The following is a 16,608-nucleotide window of genomic DNA, read 5'->3' as shown; positions in this document are numbered from 1 at the left end:
TGCTTCTGGATGCCGCGCAGGGCGGCTCGGATCGCATGGGATGAGAAGATGGATGGTTTGGTAGGATCCTGGAGTGAGAGAAAGTGCTGTATGCCAGCCAAGTATAGCTAGATGGTGTTGTAGGACAAGGCCAGTTGACTATGGCAATATGAGACGAAGGCTAGTATATGCCTGGCATCTGTCGGGGTACCCGCTGTGCAGGCAACCAGGAACTTGTTAAATACGTTCCAGGCTACCCGGTAGGCTTTCAGAGTGTTATTTGAGAGGGATTGGTTGATGAGCTGAGTGGCTCCATGTAGATGCGGCTCTAGTCCAGGGTCAGCTGAGACCAAAGCGGGATAGGAGCTGACACTGTATCGGCTTCAGGAACCTGCCGAAAGAAGGAGAGGAAATTAAAGTGTGACAGTGCGTCAGCTGCAAGGTTGTACTTTCCTGGGACAAACGTACAGTAAACATTAAATTGATGCTGCAGAGACAGCTGCACCAGCCTGCGTACGAAGGACATCACGGTGAGAGACTTAGACCTGCCTTTGTTGATGATTTCGGCTGTGGTCTGGTTGTCGGTAGTGAAGCTACAGTTTGTCCTGTCCAGGTATGACCACAGAGCTGGGCGGCTGCTACAATGGGGTAGAGCTCGAAGAGGGATGAAGACTGGCTAAACCTGGGGACCAAAAGTATCTGTGAAGGCCAGGGTCCTGCAAACCAATGGTGGCCAAAAATAGCAGCGAACCCTGCGGAGGCTGCGGCATCTGTCACTACCTGTGGTGACAGAGGTGAGATTGACGGGATAAACAAGGAGATGCCATTCCAGGTGGACAGGAACTCGTCCCACATCGACAGGTCTGCTATGGCTGCGGTATCCAGGCTAAGGACTTGATCCGGGTCTTGTGCCTGAGAAAGGTAGACCAACAGGCGCGAGACAAAGGAGCGACCCTGTGGAATGATTCACATGGCAAAGTTAAGCATGCCCAATAGTGACTGTAGCTGTCTCTTTGTACACCCCCTAGTATGGGGGAATTCACAGAGAACTGACCTAATTCGGGTCAGCTTGTCAAGGGGCAGGCTGGCCTGCATGGACCAGGTGTCGAGATTGACTCAGAGAAAAGTGATGGAGTATGTGGGCCCATCAACCTTATGTTCCGCAATGGGGACATTGAGGTTCCCAAAGACGGTTCTTAGTTTGTCGGGGTCCCCTGGAGGTATGCCCGGATGCTCAATTAGTAGGAAGTCATCCAGGTAATGGATAACTTGCTGACAACAAGCTTTGTGCAATAGGATCCAGGCGAGAGATTGTGCGAATGTGTTGAACAGCCAGGGGCTGCTTTTAGAGCCAAATGTCAGTTTGGTGGCGAAATAATATAGGTCTCTCCATTTAATACCGTGCCAGCACCAGAGGGACAGGTGGATAGGCAAAAGTTTAAAGGCATCAGAAATGTCGGCCTTAGACAGCGATGCGCCTGTGCCTACTTTAAGGATGGCCATGTCAACGGAGGCGTATTTTAATGAGAATTCTTCGGAGGGGATCAGGGAATTTAGGCTGGGAACGTGACAAGAATTAGGCGCAGACAGGTCGTACACCAAACGGACTTTATTTGAGAACTTGCCCTTGACAAGCCCAATAGGGCTAACTCTCCACGTGTTGAAAGGGAGCTGTGTGAAGGGACCTATGACAAAGCCTCGCTCCAACTCGGTTTGCAGCAGCTGGTCTATAGCCTGCTCATCGGAGGCTGCTGAGCGAAGATTCCTGCACTCATAGGTTGTGTGGGGCAGAGAGATAAGGCCGGTATGAAAGCCATTTGTGAAGCCACGGATGAGGAAGGTGGCTAGTGAGGTAGTGGGGTGCAAGGTGAGATAGAACCCCAACCATAGGACATCTATGCGGCTTAGTCACGAGCCCTTCTGTTTGACCTCACATAAATTCCTGGGGTGCGCTCTGTGACATAAGACACACACGTGCAGTAGGCGGCATTGGCTAAAATTACACGAGCCATAATTGTAATTGTTGCAAATAGCCGCCCCTCCTACGGTTCGAACCGAGCATCCGAGCTTATCTACCTGTGTCTTATGAGCGGGGGCTGACAGGCCTTGGGCTGTACCGGAGGTGGAGGGGAACTCTAAGGGGCGACTAACTGCTGCATTGGCGCACCAGGAGGCGGTGTGGGTGGAGGACTGGCAGATGGCACACAGAGGCGAGCGTAAGCCGGCAAAATGCCGGCAAAACAACTCGGTATCCATGAGGCTCCAGTCTGTGGCTGTCTGAAACTGTGCCAGCCTGGCGGCTGCCTTGGCAGAGAAGGAACGGTTGTAATCATAGAAAAAGAAGCCTCCGTATTTTTACCCTAGGTCCACCACGGTGTGGAGATATAAGTCCAGCTCTTCCCTTCTGAGCATATGACATCCCTTAGCATACCAAAGGCTAGGGCGAACTCTGGGATAGACAGCTTGCAGTTCAGTCTAGGATCTTTGGCCTTGAGAACTACAGAGACATCTCCCCAGGTATAGGCCTTGTTTTCTGCGAGATCGTGGACCGAAATGAGCAGGGAGGCAAGGTTGCCGTCCAGGATGTCCTTCCTTATGCCGGCCGGAACTAGATGTGCTGGGCAGACAACGGGACATGTCCCTGAGGTACCTGTCGGAAGTGGTGTCAGGACTGTGATTGGATCAGGGGTGGTTGTGGCCGGGTGAGCCTCTAAGAGCGCCACTCTGGCCTGGACATCCGTGACCGTGCTAGCTAAAGATGACACCATTGTATGAAGCTGTGATATAGCTGCTGAAATGGATTGGAGAGAGGCCTGAGGTGGGGTACTGGGCCCAGCCGTGGCTGGCGGGGGGGGAAAGGAGCCTGAAAAGCTCTGCCTTCCTGGCCGTGGCGGGGAAAGGAATGCCCCTGCGCCTCAGCTCTGCCGTCAGCTTGGGGATGGTCCAACCCCTGAGGGACTGTATGCTGCCGCTCACTGAAGGCGGGTGAGGAGACAAAGGGGCGGTGAAATCTTCGCTGCCAGTTTGAGACATGGCTCAAGGTAGTCTGTGCCCTAGGCACAATGTCCTATCTCCTTGGGGTCGCAAGATGGACGACCGGAACCTATAGAGGGTGACAAAAGTCAAGACTGTTTCTCTATCTTACCAAGAACACGTGCCCGTTGCTATGCACTAAGGCGGGAGCGAACATGTATACACATATATATATATATATATATCGTCATATGCCCTCATATATATATATACACGTATACCTGCATGGTTTCTGTCGCGTTACCTCCCCCCCCTTTTTTTTTTACCTGGGAAAATAACGTCCAACCTGGTGCAGGGTGGACCTATTGAACTTGACTGACCTGGAGAGAGAAACGACAGATGACTACTGATGAGGAGTCTGACAAACTAACTAAAAGGTGACGTAAATGACTGACTGATATAACCGAGGTGCACCGGTGAGTAAACAGTTTTGAAGCAGTTCTTCTTTTTTTTTTGTATTCTCCTGTCCCAATTCGACGTGTCATTGCACAAAGGACAAAATGAGTGGAATGTTCCGTGCTAGCGTGGGGGCACGAATTAGTGCTACAACTGCGAACATCAAATGAGACAACCTGTGGAAAAATATGAAATGTGGCCGATCCATCTGGGGCACGCCGAGATGAATCGATGCATCACGGATGCTACTGGATTCGAATCGGAGCGCAGTAGGTGACAGTGAAATGAAGCAGAAATTGCCATGACAGAGGCACGAAACGGTTGTGTCGCCAGTGCGACTGACAACGAACCGGACTCTGGAGCATGTACTGAAATGTGGAAAAACAAACCTGGGGCGGACCGGGACAAATCGGTGCATGTTTAGATGCGACTGGATTCGAATCGGAGCGTGGAGCTTGAGAGTGAAATTAAATGAACAACATATGTCATGACAGAGGCCTAGATCGACCTGTGACTGGATGACGAACTGGTCTCTGGAGCATGCACTGAAATGAGGCCGAAAAAATACCTGGGGAACGTCCAAACGAATCGACACACAGGGATGCGATCGGGTTCGAATGGAGCGCACTATGTGACAGTGAAATGATTCCCATCATAGAGACACAAATCGGAGAGGTCGCAAAACTGTGACTAACAATGAACGGGCTCTAGCGCATGTACTGAAATGAGGCCAACGCAACTGGGGCACGCCGACCGAATAAGTGAATTTACGGATGCAACTGGATTCGAATCAGGACGTAATAGGTGACAGTGAAAGGATTCCCATGACAGAGACCCAGATCAATAAGCCGAAAACTACGACTAACAACGAGCGGGCTCTGGAGCATGTAATGAAATGAGGCCGTGCAACTGGGGCACACCGGGACGGATCGGCGCATTGCGGATGCGACTGGATTTGAATCGGAGCGCGGTATGTGACAGAAATTTGTGAAATGTTTGAAATGATTAAATGAGCCAGCCGTGGCAAAGGCATGAATCATTGTGCCGTGTTGTTGCGACTGGCAACGACTTGTCTGTGGAACACGGTGTAGAGGCAGAAACACAACAAGCTACGAAATGGTGCGACATTTAAGCATAACCAACTCTAAACGAAACGAGGCCCGTGAAATGAAGCCAGTTACAATAATGGTGCGTTCGAGTAACTAATGACCCAGTCGCGAGCCGGTTTTATAACAAATGACTCGAGGGTTTAGTGTCGAGATTCGTGGTAAGATACTCAATAGAAATGTATGAGAAAAAGGAAGGTCAATCGAGACCCTTACCTGAGGCAGTCGAGCCAGAGACGTTGTACAAAAACACGATCGGGAACGAAAACCACAAGACTTCTGGAGAGAGAAGTTTTACGAATGGCAACGAATCTCAAATAGTCAGCCTAGTGACGTAGTATCGCGCACAGGAAACCGACAAAGACCACAGGCGAGTGGGCTGGTTAAATACCCCCCGGGCTCCTCCCATAAATTCAGGCCACCATACTGGCCTTCTTACATATATATATCTGAGCTGTAGAGCTGTAGAGCTGTAGGTGGTATGATTAAAGGAAAACACAAGTAAATAAAAACAACAAAAAACACCGGTAGTAACAGTCAACACATACATTGATCCAATGATTTTAAAGGAAGCCTGCAGATATGAAGGACCCTTTCACATGGGGTGGCCTCCTTCAGGAGTCCGCCTGCTCAGTGCAGAATCTGTCCACTAATCCTCGCTGAGCAGAAGGATGGCTTGTTTGTGTCTGTGCCGCTTATGCAGAGCGGACACAGACACAGCCCGCTGTCCATTATGGGCAGTCGGATGTAAACAGACTGCCTGTCCATTTACACCTAATGCCCATCTGATCTTCTAGATCAGTGATGGCGAACCTTGGCACTCCAGATGTTTTGGAACTACATTTCCCATGATGCTCACACACTCTGCAGTGTAGTTGAGCATCATGGGAAATGTAGTTCCAAAACATCTGGGGTGCCAAGGTTCGCCATCACTGTTCTAGATGGAAGGAAGCAATCCCCATCCATCTGTTTTTAGTGGATAGTATTGGATCAGATGTCAGCAGGTGTCAACGGATACATGTCCATTGACATTTGCCGCTCCATAGAGTGCAATAGATAGTCTGATCGGATGCGCCTAAAAAAGGTTCAATTGTCAGGCACCACCCTTTGGGCTCCTTCTGCTAAATTCGTGTTAGTAGAAGTTTGGTGAGTGTTGATTAGCGCTTTTCATTTTGCGCTTTTCAGTTCATGTTTTTCATTTCGTGCTTTTCAGTTTGTTTTTGAATGGCCGTTCATCCACCAGACATGTTACGGAATCGGAGGAGATAACATGTTATTTATTAATGGCTTTGGAGTTATTGCTTCGACCCAAGTCCAGCCCAGGAACAGGAGGAGGAGGATTTCTTGGACCAAAAATTGGTTGCTTTATTAATCGTCACCAATTATGTCATATGCCTTTGCTGCGGGAGCTCCAGGAGAATAATCCAGATGATTTTCGAAAAATTATCCCCGGATGATAGACTCCTGCTTTCACCAACTCTTGGCATTGTTAACTCCTTATATTAAGAAGCAGGACACATGCATAAGGCTTTTATTTTATTTTGTGGTTGAATAATCATTTGATTTTGTAAATTTTCTATATTTTTGGATGCATAGAATGCACTTTTTGATTAAGTTCTATTGGCAGATAGTATGTCTATTTTTTTTAATGCACAATAAAAAAATTGTGGAGAATAATCCTTGGCTATGTGTATGACAATTTGGGAGTAGGCAGTTACATTTAAAAAAATATAATGTAAAAGTAACAAGGGACACAACATAGCTGTATCTTTGATAATGGTGTTGTGGTAACTTGCCCCTCCTCCCAAAAAAAAAACAAGAATAATAATATTATTCTTGATATCAATAGAAAATAAAAGCCTTTTAAAATAGATTTGGCAGAACTCCATCAGTATCACCAGCAAAGCAGCTTCATTATTATCACATTAGACCCCTTTCACACTGTGCTAAAAATAGCGCCTGCAAAGCAACCTAAACGAGCCACTGCTGTCTCTTCAATGTGAAAGCCCCAAGGGCTTTTACACTGGAGCAGTGCACTGACAGGACGCTAAAAATAGTCCTGCTAGCAGCATCTTTTGGAGCAGTGAAGGAATCAATGGGGCAGCGCGAGTATACCGCAGTGGTTTTAACCCTTTCGTGGCTGGTTTTTAAACCTTTCTAGGCCAGAGGTAAAAGCGCCCCACTAGTGGCTGAATAGTGCCACAAAATTGACAATAAATCGCCGCTAAAAATAGCACCCATCACCCCAGTGTGAAAGGGGACTTAAAGAAGAAGAGAATGTGCGCTGCATTTCAAGATTTCATAATTTGCCGCATCACAAATGTGAATTCTCATTACGAGCGCTAGTTTACAAGACTGACCGCTTCTGGCTCATGCTTGCTTCCGAGCATGCGTGTTTGTACTTTACCCTAGGAAAATCTGACAACAGGCCACTGTCCGCGGAAAATTTTAAAGCCTGCCATCCAACATTTGTCTGCAGAAAATCCAACAACAATTGTCTGATGGAGTGTACAAGCGGTCGGATTTTCTGCCAACATCCTGTGATCACATAATTCCCATTGGAAAATCCGATTGTGTGTACGAGGCTTTACACAGTACAGAACCAGTGAAAACAAACTACATAGATAATCATAAAACAATAAAGTTGTCCCATGCAGTATGTACAAGAAAGGAGTGTGGAGGGTATTAAACAAGCAGTATGTGTCTGTGTTATTTTTTATATATAAGCAACCCCCAGGCACTCTGTGTATGTCCAGTGAATGTGAAGTTTGTGACCATTCCATTTAACCCTGTGTTGATGTAAGCCCTGTACAATCAAAAGTGTAAACTCACCACAAACTGAATGACAGGTACTCTTTATTGAGAGGTCTGGGGCCAAAAAGACCCTAAATCAAAATAATTTTTTTTTATTATGGCCTGGGAAGTGTTGTCAGACGTTGCTCCGGTCCTCCAGGGGCATAGAGACAAGGTCTCTCCCCCCCTCAGGAGGTCCGTGTGCACTCTACCCAAGCAGTTTCTTCTTCCTGGGCACCCTGGTCTAAGGTGTTGGCAGACATAGTCTGTAAAGCAGCAAGTTGGAGCTCTCCAAATACATTCATTAGGCATTACAAGCTTGACGGGATGTCCTCTCAGTCCAAAGCTATGGAAACATCTGTGTTGTCTTTTGATTTGTCCACTTGTTAATAAAATGACTTTGGCAGGACCTACCCACCCAGAAAATTGTCTAGTTAGATCCCAAGGTCATGATGGCTCAGACTGAACCAGGAAAACAGAAAATTGTTATCAATACTTACCATGATTTTCCTTTCCTGGTTCTGCCCCATGCCAGCACATACCCTCCCCGGTCGGCCACAGGCTAGTTATAGAACAGGCTTTCCAGGTACTGTCTGTCTTTTATTATGCTAATAAGGGATCTCCTACATGGGGTCAAGGGGTGGAGTTGACCCATATATATATATATATATATATATATATATATATATATATATATAAATACATCAATACATCAAATAAAATGCAGATGGAAACATCCTCAGGTTTATTATACTCATACTGTATATTGATACTACATATCTCTTTAGTTTTTTTAACAATCAGAGATAAAACATTTCAAGTCCAAATCATTACTAAATCCTTGTGGTGATAAAGTATTTAAAAAAATAAAAAAACGTATTGATCGCACAGATTTTTAACCCCTTTGTTATGTGTGTGCGTGATATCCATTAAGTTCCAGTCAGGTATGAGATCCCATTAAAGTTCATACACGTGTAAAGGCAGGCATCGCAATACTTTTGGTAATATAGTCTATCTATCTATCTATCTATCTATCTATCTATCTATCTATCTATCTATCTATCTATCTATCTATCTATCTATCTATCTATCTATCTAGCTATCCCTCTATGTATATATATATATATATATATATATATATATATATATATATATATATATATATATATATATATATATATATACAGTATCTCACAAAAGTGAGTAGTCTCCTCAAATTTTTGTAAATTTTTTCTTCTTTTCATATGACAACACTGAAGAAATTACACTTTTCTACAATGTAAAGTAGTGAGTGTACAGCTTGTATAACAGTGTAAATTTGCTGTCCCCTCAAAAAAACTCAACATACAGCCATTAATGTCTAAACTGCTGTCAATATTTTATGTGGCCACCATTACTTCCCAGCACTGCCTTAAACCTCTTGCTCTGCTTCAGTATGTCACAGTACATGTTGCCATTCATGGTTCCCTCAGTGTCCTGTTAAACCACTGTATGGTCTTGGTCACAGTGCTGCAGCTCAGTCTAAGGGTCTTGGCAATCTTCTTATAGCCTAGGCTATCTTTATGTAGAGCAACAATTCTTTGCCATGAGGTGCCATGTTGAACTTCCAGTGACCAGTATTAGACAGTGAGAGCGATAACACCAAATTTAACACACCTGCTCCTCATTCACACCTGAGACCTTGTAACGCTAATGAGTCACATGACACCGGGGAGGGAAAATGGCTAATTGGGACCAATTTGGTAAATTTTACTTGGGGTGTACTCACTTTTATTGCCAGCGGTTTAGACATTAATAGATGTGTTGAGTCATTTTGAGGGGACAGCAAGTTTATACTGTTATACAAGCTGTACACTCTACTTTACACTGTAGCAAAGTATAATTTCTTCAGTGTTGTCACATAAAAAGATATAATAAAATATTTACAAAAATGGGAGGGGTGTACTCACTTTTGTGAGATACTGTATATACATATCTGAGGTTTTATGCTGTAAGTTTATTTGATGAATTGCATTGGAAACCAAGGGTTGAAGCTGCAAATGACTAATTTCTACTTCATTCTCGTGAAGAAGCCTATACTAACCAAATGCGTTGGGTGTAGAGAAGCTACCTTATCATACACAAGGAATCGGTAGCCTGCACTAACCTCAAATTCAGGCAATGTGCAGTTGAGCACATCAGGGATCTCTGCTTGTAGATTAATGCACACTTATAAATACTATATAAAGTGTATTGTAGAAAATATATTTATAAAAAATATATATATATACATATATATATGAAGATAGCGCTTGTATGCACTTACAGAACGTTAAATGGATTGTTAGTTTAAATAAAAACTGTATATTACTATTGGAAGTGGTTCTTCCTTCTTTTTTGTGACGCACAAGTACAGTAACTGGCAACTCATCTGCACTTGTTTATGATGCACATTGCTTAACCACTTCAACACTGGAAGACCCCCTTTATGACTAGGACATTTTTTGCTATTCCGTACTGCGCCAATTTAACTGGCAATTACACGGTCATGCAGCGCTGTACCCAAACAAAATGTATATAATTTTTTCCCCACAAATAGAGCTTTCTTTTGGTGGTATTTGATAACCAATGGGTTTTAATTTTTTATTAAATAAATGGAAAAAACAACTATTTTGAAAAAACTCCCAATATTTTTTATTTTCTTATATACAACATATCAAAAAAATAAAAATAAAAAAAAGTCTTCTTAAATTTAGGCCACTAGGCAACTGCTACTGACATTACCAGTGACACTAAGGCTGGGTTCACACTTAAAACGGATGCAGTTAACAGCAGGGGTCCGGCCTGTCCCTGTTCTCCATTTTAGGGACAAATCAGAGCTGATTGTTTTCCTAAATTCAAACCTAAAATGGAACCAAAGACGTACAGTACCCCTCTGCAATTCGCTCTGCAGCCACCCCTGAGAGCCCGGCACAATCTCTTGGCATGCCAAATGCGAGGACACCGAAAAGTGTGAACCGAGCCTTATACAGTAATCAGTGTTAATAATATACACTGTCACTGCACCAATGACACTGGTTGGGAAGGGGTTAACATTTAGGGGCAATCAAGGGGTTAACTGTGTGCCTAACAATGTTTTCTGTGTGCTGTGTTAGTAAGCAATGAGCCGGTTTTTACTCCCTGCCTAGCAGGGAGAAGAAAAAAAAACGGCGCATCACTGCTGTCTGTAGAGAGCCCTGTGTTGTTTACCAACACAGGGCTCTCTTCTGTCAATCGTTCAGCTGATCGGTGAATTCCAGCCATAAATTAATTTGCCGGGACCGTTCATCAGCTTGTACTGTAGGAAATGACAGCACAGCCTGGGTGAGTGGGCTGTTGGCCACAAGCCTCCCACCCAGAAATGCAAGTTATATATATTTACGTGATCCTGCATGGCTAAGCCGCCCTGTTGCAGTAATGCTACAGGAGGCGGTCGGCAAGTGGATAAAGTATAATGGAAGGCAAAACTTTTTTTCGTTTTAGATATAGTTACCGTATATACTCGAGTATAGGCCGACCCGAATATAAGCCGAGGCCCCCAATTTACCCCCAAAAAAACTGGCAAACTTATTGACTCGTGTATAAGCCGAGGGTGAGACATGCCTGTCCATCCCTGTGTGTGTGTCCGTCCCTGTGTGTCCGTCCATCCCTGTGTGTCCGTCCATCCCTGTGTGTGTGTGTGTCCATCCATCCATCCATCCCTGTGTGTGTGTGTGTCCATCCATCCATCCATCCCTGTGTGTGTGTGTGTCCATCCATCCATCCATCCCTGTGTGTGTGTGTCTCCATCCATCCATCCATCCCTGTGTGTGTGTGTCTCCATCCATCCATCCATCCATCCATCCCTGTGTGTGTGTGTCTCCATCCATCCATCCATCCCTGTGTGTGTGTGTCTCCATCCATCCATCCATCCCTGTGTGTGTGTGTCTCCATCCATCCATCCCTGTGTGTGTGTGTCCATGTGTGTGTGTGTGTGTGTGTGTGTGTGTGTGTGTGTGTGTGTGTGTGTGTGTGTGTGTGTGTGTCCAGCCTACCTGTGTCCCGAGCCTGTGTCCCGAGCCTCCGTCCCGTGCCTTGCCTCCTTGCCTCCGTCCCGTGCCGTGCCTTGCCTCCTTGCCTCCGTCCCGTGCCGTGCCTTGCCTCCTTGCCTCCGTCCCGTGTCGTGCCTTGCCTCCGTCCCGTCCCGTGCCGTGCCTTGCCTTGCCTCCGTCCCGTGCCTTGCCAGGATCGCCGCTCTTCGTCGGCGCCTCGGCGGCCATTCTAAAATTCAAAAGCCGCGCCTCCGCCTTCGCCTGTGATAGGCGGAACACTGAATTTCCCAGCAGCCTGTGTTCCGCCTATCACGGACATCGTCTCATCCTCGTACTATCACAGGCGGAGGCGGAGGCGCGGCTTTCGAATTGTAGTATGTCCGCCGTCTGTCTGCTCGATACGCTGATCGAGCAGTCAGACGGCGATGACTCGAGTATAAGCCGAGGGGGGCACTTTCAGCCTCAAAAAAGAGGCTGAAAATCTCGGCTTATACTCGAGTATATACGGTACATAGTTACATAGTAGGTGAGGTTGAAAAAAGTCCATTAAGTCCAACCTATGTGTGTGATTATATGTCAGTACTACATTGCATATCCCTGTATGTTGCGGTCGTTCAGGTGCTTATCTAATAGTTTTTTTTAACTATCGATGCTACCCGCTGAGACCACCACCTGTGCAAGGGAATTCCACATCATTGCCGCTCTTACAGTAAATAACCCTCTACGTAGTTTAAGGTTAAACCTCTTTTCTTCTAATTTTAATGAGTGGCCACGAGTCTTGTTAAACTCCCTTTTGCGAAAAAGTTTTATCCCTATTGTGGGGTCACCAGTACGGTATTTGTATATTGAAATCATATCCCCTCTCAAGCGTCTCTTCTCCAGAGAGAATAAGTTCAGTGCTCGCAACCTTTAGGGGATAGAGTGGAGGAGGATTAGAACAACTGTCAAGTTGATATCTGTCTCCCAGTTAGGGAGCTATTACCCTCTCTATTTTGTCTTTTTTACCATTTTCACTGAGAGTGAAAGAAAATCCGAAATTTTAGGCAGCCATCAGAACGGAAATTGCAAATTTTGGTTTGCATTAACCTTAATTGAAAGCTGAAAACAATTTCCATGCAATATTTAATTCTAAGATTTACTGTATGGCTACCTCAAAAACACCAATACAAAAAAGTGTTTTCTTTTTATTAATAGAAAGTATTTTTATGTACATTTCCTTTTTATTTAGCACTTGTTCACACAGTATTTTACACTTCCAATGCCTAATGTGCGTATCCTAAGCCTTCCATACAAGAAAAGTGACTTGTGCATGTTTACGCAGCTCTGATTGGGCTCCTTGTCACTTTAGTAAAACGTCTTGATGACATTTAGTAGTTATTTATTCATCAGTCTATTAGAGATAGCCAATGTATATACTGTACATATGAGGTGTCTCAGTCTCTCTGAAATGAAACATTATCAACTCCTTTAATATCCGGAATTTCCACTGCTTTGTCCTCCTCCCTGACTGTGTCATCCTTCATATCTTTGTACCTCTCCCCACGATTCTTCACCAGGGCAGGTCCCCAGTTTTCAGTTGGTCTACAACAACTTGCAATACGCTGCAATAACAAAAGAAAATGAGTTTAGTATGAAAGTTCATTGACATGTTAAACCATTCTGCATTAGATAAATGTCAGCTGATGGAGAAGTTCCAAGTATTTCATTCTTATTGGGTTCTGCATTGTATGAGTTCAGCTTTTTTTTGGGTTTGTTTGTGGATGGCAAAGTTTTTTTGTTACAATCAAGTTTATTGAGTGATCAAGTTTAGAAATGACATACCATACATCAATACAATCCAACAAGGTAAAGCCTCTCAAGGAGGTAGAGTATGACAAAATATATATCAATATTTGTATATGGTGTAAGTTCAAAATCAGTAACAATAGGATAGTACATTTTTTATATGCCAACCCAGGTCAAGCATAGAAAATGCTTTTTCATACCTGAAAAATGTTTCCTTTGGCTTGAATGACCTTCACAATAGCAATGATGGGAATCCATATAAGGCAGAAGACGACCATTAAAAATCCTAATACAATTGCCCATTTTGGGTAAACGACACCACCATATCCTGTAGCTTCGTATGTGACCAAAGACCAGATTAAAATGGCCTGCAAAAAAATAAAAAAATAATGTAAAATTGTTTATGTTTGAAAAAACAAGAAGCTATTACATACTGTATTTAAAACATTCAATAATCACAGTTTTTCCCAACTCCAGACCTCAATTTTACAGAATTTCTGAAAGTGATTATAAAGTTTCATTCTTTTCCCGATAGAAATAACAAACATGTTATACTTACCTGCTCTCTTGCAGAGGATTTGCACAAAGCAGCCCGGATCCTCCTCTTCTCAGGTCCCTCTTCGGTGATCCTGGCCCCTCCCTGCTGTTCAGTGCCCCCACAGCACCCAAGCCGAATCACACCTCCCTGTGTCCATTCAGACACGGAACCCTGACCTGGCTCCACCTCCTCTCTCTCTTCTGATTGGCTAGCTGCCCTTGATTGACAGCAACCGCAGCCAGTGGCGCCACTGCTGTGTCTCAGCCAATCAGGGGGGAGAATCTCGGACAGCTGAGATCACTGGACAGAGAGGGACCTCAGGTACGTGTTAGGGGGTGCTGGGGAGGCTGCTGCACACAGAAGGCTTTTTACCTTAATGCATAGAATACATTAAGATCAAAAAAACCTTCTGACTTTACAATCCCTTTAAATTATACATAGTCATTTCTTTTAAGTTCTTGGATCATTCCTTCCCACAACTTTTGTCACTATGTGATATTACCAAATATGACCTTCTGGGGTACTTCAGAACTGGAGCTCATAGGCACCATATAAGAATTACTTTTCATTTCATCCTCAGTTAGCTTTGACTGATTGCAAACATTTTCAGCCCAAAACACACAATTATAAGGGAACTATTTAGTGTTGTAACATTAAGACCCCTTTCGAACATGTGTTCTCACAAGCAGAGCTACAAACAAATATACAACCATTTCGATACACGGATTGGTATCTTAAAAGAGACATTGCGAACTCTTTGGGTGTCCTAAAGTTACCCAACGCATCAACCTCATAGTGGTACCCCCTGTCCCGGTAGGGCTACCATGTTTAAGATCTGGTATAGATTTATAGTTATAAGACTAGGAACGTTGCTTCCACTCCTGAAGGCACTGAATGCTGTTATGTGCTATGATAGAATAACACCAAGACGTAGTTATGCATAACCTGTTGATTTGTATTTTATGTATTTGATACGTATGTGTATAAGACTGAAAATCTCAATAAACATTCTTTCAAAAAAAAAAAGAAGACCCCTTTCACACCGAGGCGTATTGCAGGCGCTATAGCGTTAAAAATATCGCCTGAAAACCGCCCTAAAACAGCTGCTCTGAGGGCTTTCACACTGGAGCGGTGCGCTGGCAGGGCATCAGAAAAAGTACTGCCAGCAGCTTCTTTGGAGCGGAGGAGTGGTGAACTCGCCGCCCCTCCACCGCTCCTCCCCATTGAAATCAATGGGGCAGCACTGCTATACCGCCAGCGGGTGGATTTAACCCCTTTTCGCCCGCTAGCGGGAGGGTTAAAACCGCCCCGCTAGCAGCCGAATAGCGCCACTAAAACAATGGTAAATCGACGCTAAAGATAGCTCTGCTTTACTGCTGACGCCCTAGTTGGCACAGTGTGACAGTATTAACACACCCATGTTCCTATTGGTACTGCACACTGCCAGTATTTTAGGAGAAAAACAGCAATGACTGTGACCTTCTAACTGTCTATTTCTTATTGAAACTGCTTTAATTGCTGAACTTTGTGCACAACAGACATCTGTCATCAAAGTAGTAAATTGCCTTTGTTGCAGCCCCCCCCCCCCCCCCCCAATGTAATCTTACACCCTAACACTGGGCCCACTTGTGGGATTCTGGGAAAGCTGAGGGTTACAAATCCCCTGGGCATTAGTTTCTGAACAGTGCTGGTGTGGCTTTATTGGACATTTGGTATCCTGAGCTTTTCTAGGATCTTGTAGTAAGATCCAGGGGCAACCTTAGGGCTGACAGGAAGCAAACGTTTATTTATTTATTTATTACAGATACTTATAAAGTGCTGGCAAAGTATGCAGCACTTTACATACATTTGCAAAAAAAGGGCATTGCTATCATCGAAGGTAAAATTAATTCCCAAGTTTATCAAGACATTTTGCAGGAGAACTTAAGGCCATCTGTCCACCAGCTGAAGCTCAATAGAAGATGGGTGTTGCAACAGGACAATGACCCAAAGCATTTAAGTAAATCAACAACAGAATGGCTTAAACAGAAGAAAATACGCTTTCTGGAGTGGCCCAGTCAGAGTCCTGACCTCAACCCGATTGAGATGCTGTGGCATGACCTAAGGAAAGCGATTCACACCAGACATCCTAAGAATATTGCTGAAAAGAGGAATGGTCAATAATTACTCCTGACCATTATGCACCTCTGATCTGCAACTACAGGAAATGTTTGGAGTTATTGCTGCCAAAGGAGGTTCAACCAGTTATTAAATCCAAGGGTTCACATACTTTTTCCACATGCACTGTGAATGTTTACATGGTGTGCTCAATAAAAACATGGTAAAATGTAATTCTTTGCGTGTTATTAGTTTAAACAGACCGTGATTGTCTATTGTTGTGACTTAGATGAAGATCAGATCACATTTTATGACCAATTTGTGCAGAAATCCATATCATTCCAAAAGGGTTCACATACTTTTTTTTTGCAACTGTATATATTGTACATTCACATCAGCTCTTGCCCTCTAGGAGCTTACAATCTAAGATCCCTAACTGACATTCATACATACATATACAGGCAGTCCCTGGGTTACAAACAAAATAGGGTCTATAGGTTTGTTCTTAAAGAGGGATTCCACCAAAAAAAATATATTAAAAGCCAGCAGCTATAAATACTACAGCTGCTGACTTTTAATAAATGGACACTCACCTGTCCCGGGTTCCAGCGATGCCGTGGCCGATCGATCGCTCGGCCCTCGGCTGCTGCCGCCACCATTCTAGTTGAGGGAATCAGGAAGTGAAGCGAATCGGCTTCACTTGCCGGTTCCCTGCTGCGCATGCGTGAGTCGCGCAGCGCAATAGGAATTCTCTGCGCTGTCTCTGAGACCCGTGTGTGTCCCAGCAGACAGCGTGGCAGGACAGGAAATGGCGTAGACTCCCACGGGAGTC

General features: G+C 44.4%; 1 protein-coding gene across 1 annotated transcript in view; it reads right to left on the bottom strand.

The window, feature by feature from the left end:
• Positions 1–11,872: 11,872 nt before the first annotated feature.
• LOC143923686 (sodium- and chloride-dependent neutral and basic amino acid transporter B(0+)-like) overlaps positions 11,873–16,608 on the bottom strand; it is a 130,412-nt gene continuing 125,676 nt past the window's right edge. Inside the window, exons 13-14 of the mRNA XM_077447528.1 lie at positions 13,342–13,509; positions 11,873–12,957 (exon numbers count right to left, since the gene is read on the bottom strand). Of these exons, the coding sequence (XP_077303654.1) occupies positions 12,790–12,957; positions 13,342–13,509 (336 nt within the window). The 3' untranslated portion in view covers positions 11,873–12,789. The remainder of the gene's footprint in view (positions 12,958–13,341; positions 13,510–16,608) is intronic.

The sequence above is a fragment of the Lithobates pipiens genome, unplaced genomic scaffold (genome assembly GCF_037356315.1).
Source record: "Lithobates pipiens isolate NorthernLeopardFrog02 unplaced genomic scaffold, aLitPip1_a1.2 Scaffold_1, whole genome shotgun sequence".
In the NCBI taxonomy this organism is placed as follows: Eukaryota; Metazoa; Chordata; class Amphibia; order Anura; family Ranidae; genus Lithobates; species Lithobates pipiens.
Note: the sequence above shows the minus strand (reverse complement) of the source record. Positions and strands in the feature narration are given on the sequence as shown.